The 24495-nt window shown below is 41.7% G+C and overlaps 1 protein-coding gene across 3 annotated transcripts in view; it reads left to right on the top strand.

Moving 5' to 3' along the window:
* faap100 (FA core complex associated protein 100) overlaps positions 1–24495 on the top strand; it is a 36592-nt gene continuing 12097 nt past the window's right edge. For 2 of the 3 annotated variants that reach the window (XM_043714781.2, XM_043714780.2), the window contains exons 1-7: positions 1–184; positions 2360–2472; positions 13373–14361; positions 15254–15410; positions 15881–16704; positions 19823–19965; positions 20283–20399. In XM_043714781.2, the coding sequence (XP_043570716.2) occupies positions 20–184; positions 2360–2472; positions 13373–14361; positions 15254–15410; positions 15881–16704; positions 19823–19965; positions 20283–20399 (2508 nt within the window). In that variant the 5' untranslated portion in view covers positions 1–19. The remainder of the gene's footprint in view (positions 185–2359; positions 2473–13372; positions 14362–15253; positions 15411–15880; positions 16705–19822; positions 19966–20282; positions 20400–24495) is intronic. The other variant, XM_088000617.1, reaches the window with a different exon arrangement.

Raw genomic sequence — 24495 nt, 5'->3', positions numbered from 1 at the left:
TTTCGGGAGCTTTACAGAGATGGCGGGATGTCGGGCCAAAGCTGTCAGCTACCTGGACCCCGTGAAGCTGGGTCCGGGGCTCGCCAGTGGAGGTGTGCGGCTGCTGGGCTCTCCGGGCCGCCCGTGCGTGTGGAACCGATCGGAGTTTGTCTTCGTTTATCAGAGGGACAGCGGCTTGTTACAGGCGAGTGACAGCTGCCAATCACCGGCGTTCATCTCCTTTGTGACGTTACAGGCCGGACCAAGCCGCTACATTGTTTCCGGCTACTGTATCTTTTTCAAGCCATCTCTGGGACATGGACTGGAGCCCATCTTTTATTGCCATTCCCAAATACTTTATGGTTTCTGTTTTGGACCTTGTGCAACCCCTTAGGAGACCAGTTTGACAAGTCCATGCTATGAGAATGAGTGGAATCTTCTGCCCTGTATTCTAGGCGAGCTTGATGGCGTGTCAGCAAAACTTGCTTCCAGAACTTCCCAAATAAAGTCCATGTTATTATGAAGGCTCTTGGGCTACTTTCTTGCCCTGATGCCAGTTGAGTGAAGGGGTGTTAGCAGCGTGTGGGAGTCTCACCATGTAGGGAGCATGACAACCAACCTTAATGGATTTGCTTGCAGCTTCGGGTAGGGGTGGGTAAGTGTCTGGTTGAGGGAGTGCAGCATTGAGTTTGAGGGACCCATGAATGCCAAAAAGTCCTGATGTGGGACATGAACCTAGGGTCTTCTGGCTGAGAGATGACTGCCCACTGAGTCACTCCAGCTCCTTTTCACTAACGTATCATCAAATACAAATTTTCATTATGTCCAGAAGATGACATTAGATGGTGGCCCAAGTTTTGCTCCAGCATGTGGATTGTATTGGGATGCTGAAGGGATGATTGACAGGTTGAGATTCTTGGACAAGTAACAGTGACCAATCTAGCAGTGAGGCAATCTGCACCCAATCTATGCGAGTCTGGGCTACTGCTAAATTCATGGGGATTTTCTTTTTGCGAGTTATCAGTGACAGTCTAAAACTATCGTGTAAGCTCATTATGTATTGAAACCAGTGGCCTAAATTTAGTTTTAGTATCTTTGCTGACATTGGCAACAATTGGAGTACGATTCAGGCCTTCTCCACCCAGGATTCCTCTGGGTGGAGAAGGCCTGAATCCTACTCCAATTGTTGCCAATGTCAGCAAAGATATTAAAACTAAATTTAGGCCACTGGTTTCATTACATAATGAGCTCTGGGACTGTCAAAGTACACAACAGTTGGAAATTCAAGATTGCCCTTCTTACTCTACAGTTCTTGTAATTCTCTCCACCTGCCACTTACTCCCCTTTCTCTTCTGCCACAGACCCCTCTGAGATTTATCTTTAGTGTTCAAGACTACCAGTCACTTCAGTAAAATGCAGAACTGCCTGGGAATGTGCAATGGATATCAGTGGACCATGCAAAATGAAATCTACAGTTGTTATTCCTGATAGTCATATCTGAACATGTACTCTTATAGACATTGAGCGAGAATGGAATTCTGGGTGGCTGTGATATCTACCATGGGCAAATACTTTACTGACTGTTAATGTTTGGGTTTAGGATGAAGAATTAAGTCCTTTCTGCTTCAATTGAAATAATTCTCACCTTTGAGTCAGGCGGTCCTATGGTCAAGTCCCACTTCAGAAATGTAAGCACATATATCTAGATTGACACCTCAGTACAGTACTGAGTGACTGCTGGATTGTTGGAAATGCTGTCTTTGAGATGACACAGTAAACTGACTCCCCTCTGTCATCTGAATTAAAAATAAGAGTTTCTATTCACTATTTTGGAAACAAAACACAAATTCTTCTTGGCAATTGTTTATTCCTCAACCAGCACTAAGAACAGATTATCTGGTCCTTTATCATCTGCTATTTGAGGGAGTTTGCTGTGTACAAATTGGTTGCTCTGCTTCCTACATCAGTTTAGATTAGATTCCCTACAATATGGAAACAGGCTCTTCAGCCCAACAAGTCCAAACCGACCCTCCGAAGAGTAACCCACCCAGACCCAATCCCCTATATTTACCCCTGACAAAATGCACCTACCACTATGGGCAATTTAGCATAGCCAATTCACTTGAACTGCACATCTTTGGATTGTGGGAGGAAACCAGAGCAACCGGAGGAAACCCACACAGACACGGGTTCCATAACCAGACTGCATAAAATACTGAGATTGTGAAATGTCTTACACAAATACAAGCTCTTGGATAAAATGGGTGAGGAGATGCTAATCCTTCATGAACTGTCTCACTGTTGTAACCAGCAGCTAGAAGAAATTGGTGGGGAAAATGGAAAGGTTTAAAAATCTTTACTTTGTTTTTTGCATTACTAGATTGTGTACAGGTTCCCCAGCTCTGTATGGCACGTGGAAGTGGACAGTAGACATGAGCAGTTGTTTGTGCTATGTGCCGGAAGTGGAATATACAGCATATCGTTGAACCATAGGTAAGATATATTCAGTGTAATATTGTACTACTTAATCAAGAGTAGATATAAATAAATACAGTAATATATTGCCTAACAGTGGTGCTGAATAAGGCAGAGTACACTGTTAATTGAATAGAACTCAATATTGCTATATTGTGATTGTTGCATGATTATAGTAAATTAGAATTTTCATCATTCTAGACCTATCTGTAAAATAAAAATGCTTGCAGACTCACTCAGAAACAATGAAATAATTGTATAATTTCATAAATTGTAGATTTTTCATTATGAGTTCAATATTTCAAGGATTTTATTCAAGACAGTCCTAATGATGAAACAAGGTTGAAAAGTTAAGAAGCTTTAGGTTTTTGAACATTTACTGATTAATATCTACATTGCTGCCATAATTTGCATTACTTAGTGCGCTAGCATTTGTTAGCATCTTTGGGTCTTAACCAATGTTACCAATAAGCAGTATGTTATTGTTTTCTGCTACTGATAAAAATCCTTTAAAAATAGTTTTGCTATGATGATATTTAGGACTTAAGTGATTGTGCCAAAGATATCAATAAACACAGCCAAAGGTATTGTGAAAATGTATGCAATGGCCTTTATATGTTGATAAACAAGATACAAGAGGGTAAAAATCATGCTTCAGTTATCAAAAGATCTGCTTTGATCTATTGTGAGGATTTTTGGCATCATACCTGAGGAACCCCAGAGGGAATTTAGCACAGATTTACCGGAATAATAACTTGGACTCCAACGATTAAGCTTTGAACATTAGGGTTATGTTTTCCTGAATTTAGAAGGTAAAGGAGATTTGATTCACATTTTCAAGATACTAAGGGAAACAGATGGTATTTATTGGGAGAAACCAATTCCGCTGGCTGAGGAATGTAGGACAAGGGGCCTTGGTCTAAAACATTGAGGCAAACCTTTTCAAAAGAAGATAGTGAATATTTCTACAAAGACACAGGGTGTTTGGAGTTTGGAACTCTTTTCCACAAATAGCAATTGGTGCTTAATCGATTGTTAATTTTAAAACAGAAATTGATCGCTTTTTTTTGTTAACAAAGAACATAGGAACAGGCCCTTTGACCTTCCAAGCCTGCGCCCACACATTCTGCCTTCACTTACATGATCCGTGTCCCTCTATTCCCTTCCTACTCTTGTATTTGTCCAGGTGCTTCTTGAATGACACGATTGTATCCGCTTCCATCATCTCCTCTGGCAGCATGTTTCAGGCACTCACCACCTTTTGTGTGGAAAGACTGCACCTTGAACCTGTGTCCCCGAGTAATTGACCCCTCCATTCTGGGAAAAAACTTCATACTTTCCACTCTATCCATGCTATTCACAATCTTATAAACTTTCGTCAGGTCGCCCCTCAACTTCCAGCGTTCCAGAGAAAACAAACCCAGTCTATCCAACCTTTCTTCATAACTAAAATCCCCCATACCAGGCAACATTCTGGTAAACCTTTTCTGTACCCTCTCCAAAGCATTCACATCCTTCTGATAATTGGTGACAAGAACTGTATGCAATATTCCAAGTGTGGCCTAACTAAAGTTCTATGAAGCCACAGCATAACTTGCCTATCCTTATACTCAATGTCTCTTCCAATGAAGATAAGCATGCCATTGGCCTTTTTTTGGAAAATTATCTACCTGCACTGCCACCTTCAGTGATCTGTGGATCTGCACACCCAGATCCCTCTGCATATCAATACTCCTAACGGTTCTGTTATTCACTGTATAATTTCCACCTGTACTTGACCTTCCAAAATGCTTCATCTCACATTTGTCCAGATTAAACTCCATCTGCCATTTTTCTGCCCATACCTTCAACTGATCTATATCCTGCTGTATCCTCTAACAATCCTCCTCACTATCTGCAACTTCTCTAATCTTTGTATCATTCTCAAACTTACTGACTTGACTAGTAGTAGGCTACATGGTAAGGGATATGGGGTAATGGTGGATTTATGGAGTTAAGTCACAGACAAATCATGATCTCATTGAATTGCAAACAGGCAGAACCCCCATTGGGGGTTCTTACAACTCAGAATACCGTCATGCAATTAAATGTCCTAAATGGAACAACAAGGTTTTCAAAATTATGCACGACATGGAATGATTGGAAGGAAAAGATGGAGATACTGAACTGGCAGGGGTAATTGTTCAGCTTAGTAATGAGTTAATATTTTAGTCACAGACTCATTCAGTGGGGCTGCGTTGGACAGTGAATGCATATCCAGTGTTTAATGTGGTTTGGTAAGCTTTTTTTTCATAGTAATGACTGAAGTAAGGTTAAGGAACTTGAAAAATTTTCCTGCTTCAGGTTGTGCTTGACAAATGCTGACGCCACCAAAATGAGTGGTGATTCCCTGTAACCTAGCTGGGAATTTTATCAGCACAAACATAGTGTCAGTGGAAATACTCTTACAGTTGAGCAGGCGTCTATGAAAAAGGCTCAAATGAAACTGACCAAGGAACACAATGGTGCAATTGTTTTGCATGAATCACTGGATTGGCAGTTTACACAATCTTGACATTTCAGAAGTTAGATATTATTAAATAAATCAAAATATTAAGCAGATGCTATTGGCATCAGGAAGTAGGATTTTAAAGGAACAAAGACTCATTATCTTAAAACTACATCAGCAGTTTGCCTATCATCTAAAGAATGCAAGAGTATCAGTATATTAAACCGATAGAAAAGATTAGCGATAAATGTTATATATGTTAAAAAAAACCGTCATGGCCTATGATGAATCTCCCATTAACAAGATTGCAGTAACGGACTTGAAGATATGGCCGTAGAATATTTTCATCTTGCATTTCATAGACAATGGCAACTAGATTTAGTCAGTTTACAGTATTGTAGAGTAAACAGAAACGAAGAATATTAGAAGAGGCAATGAGGAAATGGATAGGTGCCAGACAGGGGCACTGGCTAAATTCCCAACTGACATTGGAGGGAATTTGCCAATCATAAATTTAGGAATTTGTATGAAAATGTGAACATTGGAATATCAAGGAAAACGGCAGTAAAATAAAGTCTCCTCAATAGTAGTGTGCATGAAAGAAATCACATAGCAACAGGTGAGGTGATTCATAAAATCCTAGAGATAAATCAAGTTTGAAATTAATACCTGTTCCAGTATGGGCAATGCCCACGAAGAAAATGGAAAATAGTTGGCTTCCATAATTTATATTAGTTAGCTTTAGGAAGAAGTAGGCGAGGCACGGTGGCACAGTGGTTAGCACTGCTGCCTCACAGTGCCAGAGACCCGGGTTCAATTCCCGCCTCAGGCGACTGAATGTGTGGAGTTTTCACGTTCTCCCTGTGTCTGCGTGGTTTCCTCCGGGTGCTCCGGTTTCCTCCCACAGTCCAAAGATGTGCAGGTCAGGTGAATTGGCCATGCTAAATTGCCCGTAGTGTTAGGTAAGGGGTAAATGTAGGGGTATGGATGGGTTGCGCTTTGGCGGATCGGTGTGGACTTGTTGGGCCGAAGGGCCTGTTTCCACACTGTAATGTAATCTAATCAAATCTAGAGAAATTTCTTTGTTATTGGATGATTATCCACTAGTTCGGGAAGGGACTACACTCGGCTCAATATTCTTTCTGAGAACTTGATATTTGGAGAAAGCTTACTTGGAAAAGATCACTTACATCGTGAGAAAATAAAGCCTGCTCTTCAAAGGAAGATGACTTTGTACCCATGGTAGATCAGTTGCTTTTGACTGGACAGTTAACTCTGTTGTATAGTCAGACTAGACCCAGTGCCAATTATGACGGATTGGAACTCAGTGCTGTGATGAAGCGTGCTACTATTAAGGAAGTCTTGAGAGTAAATAAAACATTTGTGAAATCTAATTCAGAAAAGTACAGGCTCAATTTGTCAGCCTTGGATAAGACAGAAAATAGATTAATTAACACTTCATAGCATTTACAGAAAAAAAAAGAAATCCACTCTTTGCAATGAGCATCTGTGAGTTTTATAGATCAACTATTGTACATATGAAGCGACAAAATAGTAATGATATATATCTAGTTGCTGTTTTATTGGGTTACTATGTGAAGCGTATGTCCTCAGTACTCAAGTTCTTTGTTGATTTGAAGTACACAAAGATTGTTAAAATTGTGTGCATCTGAGAAGTGTATTCCATTCCAGTCTTGGGTTCATGAGCTCAGATAATGGTAGCTTCAAATGTATAAGTAAAGCAAAAATCTCCATTTCTTTCCAGAATTTGTCTCCTCTCCACTCGATAGCCTAAGACATAGAAGATAAAGCGGTTACTTAGAATAAATGTGAATCATTATATAGGAATCAGACTATTTATGTGAAAGGTGAGCAGGTTTTAACCAAGTGCAAAGCTAACAGAAAATATGTGTTGTGATGGGATGAGAGGGAGTTGTAGGATGCGATGTTGCTCATTGAATGGTTGGAAAAGACTTCTTCAATATTGCTTCATACCTATCATTTTAGGCTAGCAATACTTGAAATATCGCAATGAAAGAAACATAATGATGAGCTATAGGGAGAGGCTGAATAGGGTGGGGCTGTTTTCCCTGGAGCGTCAGAGGCTGTGGGGTGACCTTTTAGAGGTTTATAAAATTATAAGGGGCATGGATAGGGTAAATAGACAGGATCTTTCCCCTGGGTTGGGGGAGTCTGGAACTAGGGGGCACAAGTTTAGGGTGAGAGGGGAAAGATTTAAAAAGGACCTAAGGGGCAACTTTTTCACTAAGAGGGTGGTGCCAGAGGAATTGGTGGAGCCGCCAGAGGAATTGGTGGAGGCTGGTACAATTACAGCATTTAAAAGACATTTAGATGGGCATATGAATAGTTAGGGTTTAGAGGTATATGGGCCAAGTACTGGCAAATGGGACTAGATTAGTTTAGGATATCTGATTGGCATGGACGAAGTGGACCAAAGGGTCTGTTTCCGTGCTGTACATCTCTAAGACTGTATGTGAAGCTGGTTGTTTTTAGCAAAGCATCACATGCTCTTCTCCGAGATGACTATTTCTGTGCAGCAGAGTTTGTCATGTTTTTGTTGGAAAAGAACAGTTAATGTGGTCAGTTGGCCTAGGAAGTCAAGAGAATAGCAAAGACAGTTAAAAGTAACTTTGCTGCCGAAATCTTGGCACTAATGTAAGCTATTGGTATAGGGATATGTTTATACAATAATCTAAAACAAATGCTATACAAGGGACAATCTGAGAAACACAATTTAGGAGCAAATTACTACAGATGCTGGAATCTGTACTAAAAACAAAAAGTGCTGGAGATCATAGTGGGTTGGGCAGCATCCATGGAGATAGAGCAAGCTAATGTTTCTAGATGACTTTTCATTAGAGCTGCTCTGGTGAAGAGTAATCTGGACTCGAAACATTAACTTACTGTCTCTCCATAGATGCTGCCTGATCAGATGTGATTCTCAGCATTTTTTGTTTCTGTACAATCTGAGAGATATTTAAAAACTGAAAGGGCTGTGGGTGCTGTAAATCAGAAATAAAAAATAGAAGTTGCTAAAAAGCTCAGCAGATCTGGCAGCATCTGTGCAGAGAAATCAGAGTTAACGTTTTGGGTCCGGTGACCCTCAGAATGCTGAGTTCTAAGGAAGGGTCACCAAACCCAAAACGTTAACTCTGATTTCTCTGCACAGATGCTGCCAGACCTGCTGAGCTTTTCCAGCAATTTCTGCTTTTATTTCTGAGAAATGTTTACCCACAAAATTTCATGTGGGTAATTGTTCACTTTGGAGTAATGTATGTTCACTGAGTAAAGGTTGAGCATCGACCTTGCCAACATAAAGGAAATCCTAGAAAGAAAATAAATTTCCAAAGCAAGCTACCAATTGTCAGAGATTGTTACATTTTAAAAAAGGGTCTTTGCTTCAATAAATTACTGGAGACCTTTGAAGAGGGAGGTTGATGTTATGAGGAATGATAAAAATACAAACAAATACAATTTCTGTCAATCTGTAATTAAGCAGTATTTTTTGGTTAAGGTAGAAATGTGAATGTGGAAGGTTAATTGAATTATAAGTTATGAAATATGAAGAAAAAAGTTGTTTAATATTTTCACTAGTTTTTGTTTAAAATTGGTTGTCTTGAATTGTTTTGTTTAAGGGAACAAAGGGAAATCTTTTGTTATAGCAAGTGTGTAAATGGGTGATTGGGGTAAATTGATTAATTGATTGGGTGAATCCAAAGGGCAAATAGGAGGTTCTTGTATGTGGAAGGATCCATAGGATTGAATATTCCGTAAGCTCTACTGAGTCTTGGCTTCCTTAATAAGTTGGCTGTGATTTTACATTGGTCCCTAACCACCAGCAGTTTGACATAGTTTCTATGGCAGTGTGATGATGCTGTGGCATTACAAGGTGTGTTTTATCTGGGTTTCTTTTAGAGAGAGATTGGGGGACAGGTGCCTAGTAGTCTATGAGAAGATAAACAATGTAGGAGGTCCTGGGATTTTTTTTAAAGTTGGAACAATAGAAGCAGCCTGAGTGGGTCAAGTTACCACAGATCCAGGATTTCTAGTTAGCTTTTGGCAGTTGTTGCTGTTGGGGAATTAATCATTTTGCTTCATCTTTCACAGGAGGTCGGTGCTGACAGACAAGTTGTTAGTCTGTCAGCAAGGGGAGTGTTACAGCGCTTGAAATGTTCTAGGAGTCGGTTAGCCTAGTTGGCTGGGCAGTTAGTCTCTGATGCAGAGTGAAGTCAACAGTGTGTGTCCAATTCCCATACCTGTTGAGGTTACTATGATGGTCCCTTCTTCTCAATCTCTCTCCTTGCCTGAGACATGGTGACCCCTAGGTTAAATGCCACCAGTCGTCTCTCTAATGAGAGGGCAGCCCTATAGACCTCTGAGCCATGGTGACTTTTGATATGTATCACTGTTGACTGCTACAACAAATTCTTGTAGCAAAAATCTCTATGGACCAAGTTGAATGTGATGTACAACATGGTTTTCATCTATAAAAATACTTGTTGGCCAAAATTATTGAATTTTTGCCAGTGATGAAAGGTAGGGTTACCATTCTATAAAGTTAGAACAGAAAATATGGTTTAGATTTGAAATAAGGCAAGACCGTAAGTAAAATTATTAAAGTGACATTGGTCATTACACTACAGCCAGTATGGAATGGCCACAGTATCAGATGAAACTCTGTTTATTAATGCATAACATTTCTGATGTTGGGAAATGTGCGAGAAGGGAGAAGAATTATACCTTTTTAACCTGCAAGTGGAGTAAAAATTGTAAGGACTGGAAAAGTAAAATATCTAATGCTCTTTGAACACAAACCTTGAGAGGAAAATGGACATTGGTTTCATTAAAACATTCAATCAGTAGAATGAGCTTGGAATATGAAATAAAGTGACATACAAAACTAAAATGTCCTGTGGATATAGTGTTCTGTTTTACATTGGAAGAATATTTTCTGCTCTTCATAAAACCTGCACCATAAAACATTTAACAGCTGTAGCCTGATAGCTGTAACACAGCAGCTGCCTTCAAACAGGAATCTCAGTCTAGACTGTCATTTAATGCCCAGACCTTCCCGAGGGGGTATGTTTCTCTGCATCAGCTCAATCACCTCAGGGAGGAAACAGAAAATGGGGAGGGGAATGTATTTCATCTATTGAGCACACCTCCCAGCTGGTTGATAAAGGATCCGCATCTGTTTGAAACCTGACTGGTAATGAAAAGAAAATGCAAAGTTAGCACCTGAATTTGCAACTTCGAACCTCAGCTGATTTTTCATGTTTTTGACTTGTTGCTGGGTTCCAAAGCTGCCTGGATTGTGTAAGTAGGCTAGAGGCATTGTCTGAAACCTTTGCTTTGCTGATTATAGCATTTCATGGATGTTTAAGTACACCCTGGTTAACTATTGAGAGTTGTACATTGTCTTGGACTACATAACCCCAATTGTTTGTCATTTTAATTATTGACCCGAACCTAGGAGCAATATTGAAGAACATTTATCTCCCTTTTGTTCTTCCCAGGTCCATTCTCATTAGTTTCCTCCCCCACTTGTTACCCATTAATATCATTTTTCATTTCTCTAGTGAGAGATAAATAGTTCTTCTGGTCTTTTATCAAAATTAGTTAAATTGGAGAGTACGGCAGGTTATACATGTCAAGTGTAAAACTTTGCAGAATTCTGTTATTAAATGCTAGGTTATGTTCTATAATCCACAGAGGTAGAAAAAAAATTAGGCCTGCATTCAAAGTTAGGAAAGAAGAAATGTATCTCTCCCATGGCTAGTCCTTCCCTACTGTCTGCATACATTGCTCTCCGTTGTCCTCCCAGCCTCTTTCTCAAAGTCCCAGTAAGAAGCAGCATTCCTCTCCTCTTGCCAAAGTATCACCGAGTTGGTGCTGCCAAACCTCCCATCCTGCTCAGCCCTTTCTGTATCGCCTCTTCAACTCTCTCTGTGAATCGCTCATTGTCCCTCTCCCATTTCCTTCCAAACTGTTGATTCATTCATTAATAAGCCCCTGATGTCCACAACAATAGGGCAGTTCTTTAGGGAAGGAAATCTGCAATCTTTACCAGGTCTAGCTACAGGCCCACAGCAATGTGATTGACTCTTAACTGCCCTCTGAAATGGTCCAACAAGCTACTTAGCTCAAGAGCAATTAGGGGTGGGCGATAAATGCTGGCCTTCAGGTGATGCCCAATCATGTAAGATTAAAAGCAAAATCATTCATTTGTCTGTAACTTGCCTCTTACTGAAACTGCCTTGGGTAATGTTCTACCCCACACTCACCTGAACTATAATGTTGTGCGGTTCCTTTTCGGCAAATTACATACAGATCTTTCATTCACTGGTACTTTCCCCTCCTTTGAGCTCCTCACTTTGTTCTGACCCGTTCTTGTAAAGCACATTTTGCCTCCTATAGTTAAGGCCATCCATTCTGTTGATTACTGGTTCTTTTCCTCTAAATCTAGCCACTTGTGCAAGCCCTCCTTCCTCTTCCTCACCATCAGTGTCACCCAGGCCTCAAACTCTGGAATTCTCTTTGGGTCCATCTGCCTCTAACTTTCCTTCTCCAAGATCTTCCTTAAATCTCACCCAGTTTTGGCTCAACCTGCCTAATATGTCCTTTAATTCAGGATCCACTTTGTTTCTTCAGCCTCTTTGAAGGGCATTGGGACAATTTTACCTCCCTTAAGAACATTAGATAAGTTGTTGCTGTGATAGTTTATTAAAATTAAGACAACTGGAGAATAGATTAAGCTACGCAGAACTAGTGTAAAAAATAGTTGCATCTGTTATATTGTGCAAAATATTTCCACAGAGGTGGAAAAGCATTGGGCCTGTATTCAAAGTAAATATATAGCTTGGTCAAGCATTTGTGTACTCATGGTTGTCTAATCCTTGTCAGTGTAACTGCTTCCTTTGCACAATTGAAGCCACTTTTGAAATTGTCGAGTCATTTGATGGATTCCACGCCTTGTCAGATGCAATATCTCACAGTCCAAAGATGTGGGGGTCAGGTGAATTGGCCATGCTAAATTGCCCATAGTATTAGGTGCATTAGTCGGAGGGAAGTGGGTCAGGGTGGGTTACTCTTTGGAGGGTCGGTGTGAACTGGTTGGGCCGAAGGGCCTGTTTCCACACTATAGAGAATCTAATTTAATCTAAAAAATATCAGAGGAATATGCAGTGTTCAGGGGAGATGATAGCCTTGTGATATCATCACTGACTGTTAATCCAGAGTGTGGTGCTGGAAAAGCACAGCAGGTCAGGCAGCATCCGAGGAGCAGGCGAATCGACGTTTTGGGCTGGAGCCCTTCATCAGGAATGAGGCTGGGAGCCTCGGGGCGGAAGATAAAGCGTTCTTCCTCCAGGCATCAGGTGGTGAGGGAGTGGCGTTGGAGGAGGCCCAGGACCTGCATGTTCTTGGCAGAGTGGGAGGGGAATTGAAATGTTCGGCCACGGGGTGGTGGGGTTGATTGGTGTGAGTGTCCCAGAGATGTTTTCTAAAGTGCTCTGCGAGAAGACATCTAGTCTCCCCAGTGTAGAGGAGACTGCATCGGGAGCAACGGATACATTAAATGACGTGTGGAAGTGCCCGTGATACTTTGATGGATGTGGAAGGCTCCTTTTGGAAATTGGATGGGGGTGGGGGTGGGAGGGGTGGGGTGCGAGGTGTGGGCATAGGTTTTGCAATTCCTGCGATGGCAGGGGAAGTTGCCAGGAGGGAAGGGTGGCTTGTTAGGGGACGTGGACCTGACCAGGTAGTCGCAGAAGGAACGGTCTTTGTGGAAAGCGGATGGGGTGGGGAGGGAAATATATCTCTGGTGGTGGGGTCCATTTGTGTGTGGTGGAAATGTTGGTGGATGATGCAATTTATAGTCCAGACAACCCAGGTAAAGTTCTGGGAAGCCAAGTTTGAATCCTGCCATGTCAGATGGTGGAATTTAAATTCACTAAAAATCTGGCATTAAGAGTCTAATGATGACCACGAATCTATTGTCGATTGTTGGAAAACCCCATCCTGGTTCAGTAATGTCCTTTAGGAGAGGAAACTGCCATCCTTGGCCTGGCCTCCATGTGACTCCAGACCCACAATAATGTGGTTGATTCTAAACAATTAGGGATGGGCTATAAATGCTGATCTAGCCAGCGATGCCCTTGACTTGTGAAGGAAATTTTACAAAAAAAGTGAACCTCCGTTTCCTTGTAATTGCTTCACTATTTGTAGTCTTTAAGTGAATGTTTATCTAGTAATTCAAACAGGAAAGCACTTGATAGTTGGATTCATTTTCCAGATTCTGTCACTTCCCAAATTTTTAGTATATCATAATGTGTTCAAGGTTTATTTTATTGCCACGTATCCCTATAAAGAAAGTTATGCAGTTTGCTTTATTCTTCCTTTTTTTTTCAGCCTCGTAGAAGAGACAGAAGCTGGGGAATCACTTCTTGCTGCTTCCCAGTCGGAATGTAACCGTGGGAGCAGTATGCCTCGTGTCTGTGCTATCAGTGCTGAGAGATGCATCATTGGGGATCCTGCCATCTGCTCCTTCATTGTGTCAGATGACATCATTGTAACAGTGATAAAGGAGGCTCAGAAATGGAGGGTGACCTTCCTCAGACTCCCACCTGCAGGCTGCGAGCTTCAGTCATGCAGAAAAATTGAAGACATGGACTTTGCTTTTCATCCCAATTTCCCAACTTGTGAAAAATCACCCAAAACGATTTCCCAACCAGTGTTACGTTGCATTTACCCTCAACCAGTGAAGGATTCTGAGAAGCAATTGAGGGATGATGATCACATGTCTCTTGAGCCATCGCTTTTTAGCCTGCTCTTTAGTGTGGATGCGAACATGCTGAATTCTCCCATCATCCTCATTGGGTTGCCAGATGGCCAACTTTGCTTTGTGCCAATCAAATGCATGAGCTCTGAGGTCAGAGGTCACGCATCACGAGTAGCAGTGCTGCACCATCTCGAACAACCAGTAGTTTTTATTGGGGCTGTGTCAATAAAACAGGATGGGAATAATGATCCTGGACACCAGCCACCTTCGGACAAGCCGTTGATTCCTGATGGTGTTGTGGTAATCGGGAAAGGTGGCAAAATAGTGATTATCAAGGCCAGCCTTCAAATGGAGATATGGTTTCCCAACTTCATTGAGTATCACGTTCGAGGGCCGGTCACCAGTGCCTGTTGCTGTGCTAGTACCCTTTACTACAGCACTTGCAGGGATTTCTTCAGCATTGAGTTTGTCCAAAGAAAAACATCCTGTGGAGTATCTGGAAGGACAGCAGATGAGAGGATTAGCCAATCAGATGGTATTTTGCCATCCATCCTTACACCCATTAGTCTGAACATCTGTGGAATTGTTGCTGTTTCCACCCCGTCATTGACACCCAATGGTAATATTATCTTAGCTAGGGATCTGGTTCTGATGAAAGGTCATCATCCTGAAGCGTCGACTCTATTTCTCTCTCCACTGCTGCAAGACCTGCTGAGTATTTTCAGCACTTTCCTTCTTCTGATTTCATTGTATTCCTTACTGACTCATTGTTTCCAACATTCTCCGATGGGTAACATAAGTTCAGAGAATCTGAAGTAAGGAGTATGCATTGGAAGAAACTGACTGGAGTGTGGGATAGGAACAAAACTAAGTAACAGGCTGCGAGGACATGCCAGTGATGTAGATTCTGGAGTAGAATAGGCAAATGCTTAGCAGCAATTCTGTTATTCCCAAATCTCTCTCTTTAAAAAATAGTCTGGAATCCCTCAAAATCCTTTCTATTAAAGTTTTCTCATTTTGGCATTTTTGTTGCTATTAAACACAATCACAGTCTCGTGAAGGCCCCATTGTCATGTTTAGCATCATTCATGTAAGAGCCAGCAGATTGCTTGCTGACCATCAGTCAATATTTCTTTGCTGCGGATCTCCCTCACTGCAAGAACTGCTACTGATTCTGTGGGAGGATAGTATCTGGAATTCATTCTACTAAGCATTGTTCTAATTTACTTGCTCAAGGATCTCACATCTCTTGGGAGTGGAAATATTTTCTGTTCTGTGTCATATTATTGCATTAACACTCTAACCACGAACTCGTGTTTTAGATGAGCATTCTGTGCTTGACAAAGGCACCTTCACTTTCTGTCTGCTTGAATGTTCTGGTTCTGATTCTGACACGGATGGCAAGGTTTTAAGCCGCCGAGTCACCTCTTGGGTTCTAAGACTGGGGTGCAGGTTTGCTGAAATGGGTGGTGTAAGGTTTCTCTCTGCTCACAATTTGTGTCTTTAACCAGGTGACCTCAACTTTGTAGCACTGACTGAGAAAGGCAAGGTGATGACGTGTACTTTACCTTCCAGTTCAAGTGCAGTCGAAAGCATGAACTTCAAAGCACCTAGCGCAGGGCAACGCATTAAGGATCTCCTCGCTGGGATTGGCAGTGTCACTGACAGGTAGGACGATAATATGAGTTAAAGCTTTTCTATGGATGCACTGCCTGGTTAGTGCCAAGTCAGATAGACCACTCATACAGACAGTTTACAATGGCCAATAGTGGCCCTTGTTTACAGTGGGGTTGCTATTCCTGATCAGAAAATGAATGGTGAGTGACACCAGTTTGAGTTTTGTTATGACACCATGTTGGGTTGCTTTCTCCTAACCCTTTTTTGAAGTTTTAGGAAGAATGGCAGCATAGAGACAGAGAGCCTGTGTTGATTCAGTGCTTTCTCTATTATAACTTGAACAGTATTTTGACAGGAAATACCAATGAATGCCCCTTCCCTCACAGTTCCTTGCTGGCTCCTGGTTGTTCTGATAATAATGGAATTTGTTTGTGGAACTCTCTCACAGCAACCTCTGAAGAAGAGCGGATCAGGACAACAGCAAAATCAAAATTCACTTGTCATTTTTCTCTCGTCCCCAGAATCACATCCCTGAAGCATGTCATGCAGCAAAAAGACAAAGCTTTAAAGGGGCTGAACCAGGACTTCAACATATGCTGTGGACTGCTATCCAGTCAGGAAGATCAGGAGAAGGGAATGGTGTCTTCGAAACAACTAATCAGCTGTTGTGTCACTGCAAAGTGGAACCGCTTACTGCTGCAGGATTCACTAGTTGTTTCTTGCATTTTGGAGAACTTCAGTGATTGGCCACTGGAACACAAGTGGTCTCTTTGTGTAAAGGTTATTAAGCAGACATCTGCTTTGACCAAAAGCTCAGACAGCACAGCTTTTACTTACAATTTTCCCATTACTGAACTTGTACCTGGAAAGAAGATGGAGGTCACTGTCCCTTTGAACTCTGCGAGTGATGATTTTATTGCATTTCCTGTGTCGATTCACTGCTTTCTTTATTATAACTTGAACAGTATTTTGACAGGAAATATCAATGAATGCCCCTTCCCTCACAGTTCCTTGCTGGCTCCTGGATGTTCTGATAATAATGGAATTTGTTTGCCTTTAAACACTCATGTGATTGATTTGTTAGATTGCCTGCACATTAATGGAGGAGGAGCAGCTGAAGTGGTACCAGCTCTGAACATCAACCGCAAATCCAGAACATCAGACCCGTTAAAAATATTTCTGCAGTCCTTGATGTGCTTTGAAGCTGACAACGTTAAAAACAGTGAAAAGTTAAAAGGCTCTTTCAGTGTTCCGGCTAGTGAGAGTACTGCTAAAGAACCTTTCTCAGCTTCCATCAAGTTGTCACCTGAACTGCTGAAGGCTGTTCTGAAAGATTTGGGCACAGGTAGGGAAGTTTGATTTATGAATAATGGACTGAGATCTGATCTGTTAACATGTATATCTGAGATTGTCTACCTGCTTTGATTTCAGGCACACTTACCTGTGGAGTGACAGCACCACCAATCTGTATCCAAGGCCTCTAACCATGGCTGTTCTAAGCTTGTGACCAGGTAGCACTGAGCAAGGAACTTGTGCACAGAATTTCCCTGGGACACTTTCTGGCCAATGTCAGTGTCTCTTTCAAAGACTCAGCCAAGCTTGGTCATTCTCACAAAACAACCCAGTGTACTAACCCACTGAAATGTTGGGAGGCTTTCTGAGATCGATTTTGACTGTGTGACAGTGCAAAATGTGCGATGACAAGTTGGCAGCCTCTCCTGACTTATTAAAATAGTTCATGATTTAAACAAAGTCTTATGAGTTACCCTGCATTGGTTTGCTTTGTTCTGCATCTATTTTTCTTTCTCTTGGAGATACTGAGGTTAGTTCCACATTTAGCTGTTGACCTCTGGTATCTCACTGTTCATGTGTTGCCAGGTTATTCACTGGGAATCCAGCCTCACACTACGTCTTGACGTGTAGACTCTGCCCCAGGGTACGATTGGGAGTTGGCATTTTCTCAAGGTCAGGAATGAATTGTTGTTTCACTAGAGGTGCCGTAAATAAAACGGACAGTTGGGAATGGTGGACGATACTGTTGCAGTTTGTTCTCACTGGCGTTGTGGCCACGAAAAATTCAAAACTGAATAGCTTGCAACCTTCTTGGATCTGCTGTGTGTCCCTCCTGGCAGTCTTCTATATGGAATTTTCTAGAACTCTCTCTGGCTGAAGCATCAGATTTTAAAAACCCATGAGTGTTTTGACTAAGTTCAGCCCATAACATATGCTACAGCTGATTTTATCATTAAAAGGTTTTTCTTTTGAGGGGCTGTTTTGTCACTAGGGTTTCGTATGGCCCACTTAAACTGGAAAAACAAGCAGCAGGACCATCTCAAATTTTGGCTTTTTACATTCAAGTTGTGACTGAAGAGCGCACAAAGTTGCCAGCTATGGTTGGATGCATGCCTGGAGGTTAATCACATGACCTTCTTGTGGCCCACCCAGTCAAACAGCCTGTTTTTCCATCTCCCATTACTGTGTTTAAAGAAAACAGGGGAAAAAATGTACAATTTCCTCTCAGCTTACATTCAGAAGGAACATCTAGGTAATTATCCTTAATTCCAGGATGATCAAATGGAGCTGACAATGTAAAGGAATATTTGAGTGTTATGAAATCAGGGTAAAGTAAAAAAAAAACTAAAAGTAAAGCTGTAGCGGTCATGAGTTCAGTGAATTTTATATGAAAAGTAGTCACTTAAAGAAGCTTCCAGTTTAATGGTACCAATGCGTTAAATTAGCCTGGTGTGGATTATTTGAGTTTAGGGTATCTTTATTTCTTCTGAGCCAGTTTTCTTGATATTGAGTGGTGAGCTGGCAGGAGATGGTGGGCTTTGAGCCATTTGTACTTGGTCTCACTGATAAAGGTGAGCATGACTCACTGAGCATAGGGCTAGCTGTGGCAATGGTTACACAGATGAATTCTGTGGGGAAAGTGTCTCGTTTTGCTCTGCCGTAATAAATGTGGTGAAGCTGGTATCTAATTAAAGTACTTGTTTCTCATTTCAACATTCATGGACTTGGTTTGGGAAAGGGTAGCTTATTTAGTTTGGCAGGTTTGTTAAACGTGTGATTCAGAAGATACTGTCTAGCAGAGACAGGCCCTTTTTTACTTAAGGCCAGCTATTTCTTACTGTTTGGTATGTGACATTGTATCTTCCTCCCACCAATACTTCCAAGTGGATTTTGAAAAACAAAATGATTTCAGGAAATAGGACAGTGCATTGTGCCCCTGTGTTTATAAGTTAAGTCAAAAATAGATAAGATTGAGCAAATGTGACGGAGAGATCGTTCGTTTGTATTTGGCATAAAATGTGCTTGATGCTGATCCCAATTTTTATTGACAGAGAGTCTCCACTGTTTCCAAGTCCTCCAGCTCCAATTCTGCCCATGGATTTATTCAAGATTAATGTTCAGCACTTTATTGTTCCAGTGCTGAAATTGTTGCTAACTCAGGGAATGTGCTAGAGGCATCTAACAGCAGGTTTTGTTTACTGAAATATTACTGACTCCCTTGTCAGTTCGGTCTCAGACTGATACTGCTGCAGGTACTAATTTAAAATAGAAGACTGTGTCCAAATCAAGAGATGTTCCATTGTCCTGAAAACACTTACTTCTCTGCCTGTAGCGAGATGATTAGAACCTGGATTGGACAATGTGGGTTATGTGGGAAGATTGGCTAGCTTGGGGTTATTTTCCTTTTACAACAGAGGAGAGAGACTTGATTTAAGACCTGATTTAAAACAACATAGTGTCTCGTTAGAGTGGATAGGAAAATCCTATACTCCGTAGATGTGGTGACCAGAACAAGGGCCATAGACTTAATGCAAGCGGTAGCAATTTTTTTTTGCTGTAATTTGAAGGAAATGCTTTCACCCAGACGGTGGTCAGAAATTGGAAGGCTCCGCATGAAAGGGGCTAGAGGCAGAACCCTTCCTAACATTTAAAAAGTACATGTATATGTTCAGAATGGCTGTAACCTACAAAGTTACAGATCAAAGGCTGGAAAATAGGATTATGCTGGATGGTTGTTAACTAGTATGGATGTGATGGGCCGAATGGTTTTTGATATCCCTGCTATTACTCACGATGAACTGCACTACCATTTTTTCAATTAAGTTTTACCTCAAAGTGGCCCCCTGTGATTTCCTGGGGACGGCTCCAGGAAAACTAACTTCAAGTTTTCCGTTCATTGCTTTTTTCTACAGCTTCCTCTGGTGAGGACACAACAGCAACATAACTCCAGTGTCTCTATATAAGTAAACAATTCTGAAACTTCAACAAAATTCTATCTAATCTATTGTTTTACTACAGTAATCAGTAGATTGCTGTGGAATCAGTAGATGAATTGCAAGGGGATTTCAGTTATTCTGCTTTAACATTTTAATTGAGTGTCCTTTCCATAGAGCATTTCCACTGAGTTGGTGTTTTCCCTCTTTTTTTTTTCTTTCCCCACCTCCCCCCAGGAAATAGTGCAATGAATGGATCTGATGTCCTTCAGTGGCTGTTCTCTGGCAATCCTGAGGTGGCAACAATAAGAATGCAGCCTCTACCAATGGTGCACTGTACTGCACCGGACGACAGCAGGGTCCGGATACTTTCAAAGCAGGTGAATGGTTAATGCTTGCTCTGTCGGAGGTTGTCAGTTAGTTAATGCTGGGTTTTGTGAATTCTGGTCACTGTTATGAAGGCCTATCTAGTGAGAAACAAGAATTTTCAAGAGCAGAATTGACATTTGATAAAGTGGCGAGGGAGCTGGACCTTTAAATTTTAGTATGAAATTAGAAAAAGATTGCGATATTGCTTATTTCCATTAATTGTACTACTTAATTCAAAATGGATTATTTCCCTCTTGTAGGCAGCATTTAGGTGCATGAACCTTGACCCAGCCTTGCAGACACACTGATTCTGCTGTTACCCCTACAGGTTGCCATTGCTGATTTCTTTGTTGATGGACCACTCAGTGTCATGGAAATTGTGATGGAATGTTCTTCGCTAACCACGCTTTGTTTCTTGCATCAGGCAATTACACGGCGTGTCCAGGTAGGATGTTGACAGTCTGTGCTGGCCAGAGCTACTCCTGACCTCACTGCTCTACATTGACCCTCCACTCAGTCACTCAGAACTCTAATGGGTCCTGCATGGTGTGACTCAGTGAAACATTGATGGATCCTTGAAAATTTAATGTCAAAAGATTTGGTTACAAAGTGCACCTCCACACACATTTATTGCATCTGCTGTACCCGATGTGGCCTATATTGGGGAGACAGGCCGCCTACTTGCGGAACGTTTCAGAGAACACCTCTGGGACACCCGGACTAACCAACCCAACCGCCCCGTGGCTCAACACTTCAACTCCCCCTCCTACTCCACCAAGGACATGCAGGTCCTTGGACTCCTCCATCGCCAGACCATAGCAACACGATGGCTGGAGGAAGATCGCCTCATCTTCTGCCTAGGAACCCTCCAACCACAAGGGATGAACTCAGATTTCTCCAGTTTCCTCATTTCCCCTCCCCCCACCTTGTGTCAGTCCCAACCCTCGAACTCAGCACCACCTTCCTAACCTGCAATCTTCTTCCTGACCTCTCCACCCCCACCCCCACTCCGACCTATCACCCTCACCTTAACCTCCTTCCACCTATCGCATTTCCAACGCCCCTCCCCCAAGTCCCTCCTCCTTACCTTTTATCTTAGCCTGGTTGGCACACTCTCCTCATTCCTGAAGAAGGGCTCATGCCCAAAACGTCGATTCTCCTGCTCCTTGGATGCTGCCTGACATGCTGCGCTTTTCCAGCAACACATTTTCCGCTCAGTTACAAAGTACAATCAATGATTGAAACATTAAGCTCTTGCATATTGAAAGGGACAGGCAGCATGTTCCTGTTGTTAAAGAGAGACGTTTTTTGATTCTTCCCAACATAAAGATTCTTAAAGCAAGATTCCCTCTTTCAGATTTCATCCCCAGTCAAAGGAGGCCATTTGTGAGCGGGCCCTCGATCTGGTATCCTTTTCTAATGATTGGTGAAGCAGTTGTAAGATTCACTTTGACGGTTGTGTACTTTCTCCTTGTTTTCATTGGGGCAGTAGAGCTGTTAAATGGAGCTGATAAAACCAGACTGATCTGAGTCATGTTTCCATCCAGCCATCAATGTCTTGCTCTTCTCACAGCTGATGCATGGCCCAACCACAGCACTGCTTTAAATGGCTTTACTGGAGATACAATCTGCAAAGAGGTGATCTTGTGTTTAGAATCTTTATGCTGATAAGAATAAAAAAAGTTTCCCTTTAACAGCTTGTACCTTTTGATAGATGAGAGGACAATGTTTCGACCATGTATCTGAATCTTCACTTTGTCTTTGTTCCTCAATTGTTTATGAATAGAATTGAGTTATTCTGTTATGCAAACAGTAAGGGTGGTGGGAGGATCAAGGTTGACAAAAGCGTACTGTCTATGAAGCCCATCCCTGTAAAAGCCTGTGGATGTTCTATCTTAATATCATGCTCTTGTTCTCTCCCCATATCCCCTTGATACCTTCTGTATCTAGAAATCCATTTCTCTCATTTTTAGTGATTTAGCTTCCACAGCCCTTCTGTAGTAGAGAATTCCATAGGTTCACCTTTTCATAGAATTCCTACAGTGTGGCCCAACAAGTCCACACCGACCTTCCATAAAGTAGAAAATGTGTTGCTGGAAAAGCGCAGCAGGTCAGGCAGCATCCAGGGAACAGGAGAATCGACGTTTCGGGCATAAGCCCTTCTTCCATAGAGTAACCCACCCAGACCTATTCCCCTACTCTACTGCTCTACATATACTCCGACTAATCCACATGTCCTTGAACACTAATTTAGCATGGACAGTTCACCTAACCTGCACATCTTTTGGATTGTGGGAGGAAATCGGAGCACCCGGAGGAGACCCATGCAGACACGGGGAGAATGTGTAAACTCCACACAGACAGTTTGGAATTGAAGCCGGTCCCTGGCACTGTGAGGCAGCAGTGCTCACCACTGAGCCAGCTGCCTCTGACTGAAGAAATTTCTCTTCACTTCAGTCCAAAATGACCCACTGTGTATCTTGAGGTAATGACCATTTTCTCTGGACACCCTGATTAGGGGGATTATTATCACTGCATCCAATCTCTCCAATTCAGTTAGATTTCAATTTTCTATCTTCTCATTCTTCTAAACTCCCGTTTAAGACAGGCTCAGTCGATGCTATCTGTCTTCATATGACAGACCTGCTATCCCAGGAATCAGTCTGGTGAACCTTCACTGTGTTCCCTCTATGCCATGCATATGTTCCTTTGGGTAAGGAGACCAAAACTGCATACACTATCCTGGCTATATTCTCATCAAGACCTTGTATACATGCTTCCTTGTTTACAAGCCCAGTAAGACTTCCTTGCTGCTGTCGTCAACTCTCGTGCAGTGAAAGACAACATACTGTTTGCCTTCCTGACTGCTCGCTGAACTTGCATGCATGCTTTCTAGTCTGCAATGACACCAGATTCCTTTATACGTTAGCATTTCCAAATCTATTGCCATTTAAACAATGCTCTGCCTTTCTGTTTTGCACTCTGAGGTGTAAAATGCCACATTTATCCATGTTGTACTGCATGTGCCCATGCATTTTCCCACTCATTCAACTTGTGTAAGTCGCCCTTCAGCCTCTCTATGTCCTCCTCCTCACTCACAATCTGACCCAATTTTGTAACATCAGCAAAATATGCTGGAAATATGACATTTTGTTCATCATTCTAAATCATTGATATATGTGCTGATTGGTGGATCCCAGGCACTGATCTCTACAGTTGTCACCGCCTTTCCCTCTAAAAGCAAATCATTTATTCCGATTCTGTTTTCTGACTGTTAACTAATTCTCAAACCATGGCAAAGTGAGGACAGCAGATGCTGGAAACCAGAGTTTAGATCAGTGGTGCTGGAAAAGCACAGCAGGTCAGGCAGCATCCGAGGAGCAGGAAAATCAATGTTTCATGTAAAAGCCCTTTTGCCCGAAACGTCGATTTTCCTGCTTCTCGGATGCAGCCTGCCCTGCTGTGCTTCTCCAGCACCACTCTGATCTAATTGTTAAACCATACCAATATATTACCATCAATCCTGTGTGCTTTGAGTTTGCACACTAATTTCTTTGAAGGATTTTATTAAAAAACTTTTCTAAAACCTAAATATACCATGTTCACTGATCCTCCCTCCTCTAATAGTTATGCCCATTAAACAAAAATCAGTAGGTTTTTAAACATGATTTCCCTTTCATAAATCCATGTTGACTTGTGTAATCCTGTTGGTATTTTCTAAGTGTCCTGATACCACATCCTTTATAGTATACTCCAACATTTTTCCTCCTACTGATGTTATGTCTTTAATTTACAGTTTTCTCTCTCACTCATTTTTTAAAATACTGGTGTACATTTGCCACTCCCCACTCTACTGGGACAGTTAGAGAATTTATAGAATTTTGGAAGTTGCCAACAGTGCATCCAATATTTCCATGACCACCTCGTTTTGTGTTTTGACATGTCGATTATCAGACCATGAGGATTGATCTGTTTTCTGCTCTGTTCATTCCTATTCCTGCACTCCTTTTTTTAAAACACTAATATCCTACAATTCCTCCTTCCCAACAGACTCTTGCTTGAGGGATATGGGCCAGGAGCAGGCAGGTGGAACCAATAATTTTGGAATTAAGTTTGGCATGGACTGGTGGTCCGAAGGGTCTATCTCTATGCTGTACGACTGTATGACTATGACTCTGTCTTCTATGAAGAAGAGCCAAATGTAGCTGTTTAATTGCTCTGTCATTTCTTTGTTCTCCGTTATCAGTTCTCCCATTTCAGACTGTAAGTGGCCTATTTTTGGCTTTACTAATCTTTTTCTTTTTAAATACCAATAGAACCTCTTACAGTCTACTTTGTGCCTTGCAAGTTTACACTCAATCTGTTTTTCCTCTCTTAATCAACTTCTTGATCCTCTTTTGCTGAATTCTAAACTACTTCCAGTCCTGAGATTTGCTACATTTTGTGCAAATTAATATGGCTCCCCTTTGGATCTAACATAGTAAATAAGAGAAGTTAAGATTATGTCCTTTCGTTGGATTTTCGGTTATTATAGCTGTGGA

This window comes from Chiloscyllium plagiosum, unplaced genomic scaffold (assembly GCF_037043375.1).
Source record: "Chiloscyllium plagiosum isolate Xiang-an unplaced genomic scaffold, Cpla_swu_hap1 HiC_scaffold_25, whole genome shotgun sequence".
In the NCBI taxonomy this organism is placed as follows: domain Eukaryota; kingdom Metazoa; phylum Chordata; class Chondrichthyes; order Orectolobiformes; family Hemiscylliidae; genus Chiloscyllium; species Chiloscyllium plagiosum.
The sequence above is the reverse complement of the archived record's forward strand: the minus strand, read 5'-3'. Positions and strand labels throughout refer to the sequence as shown.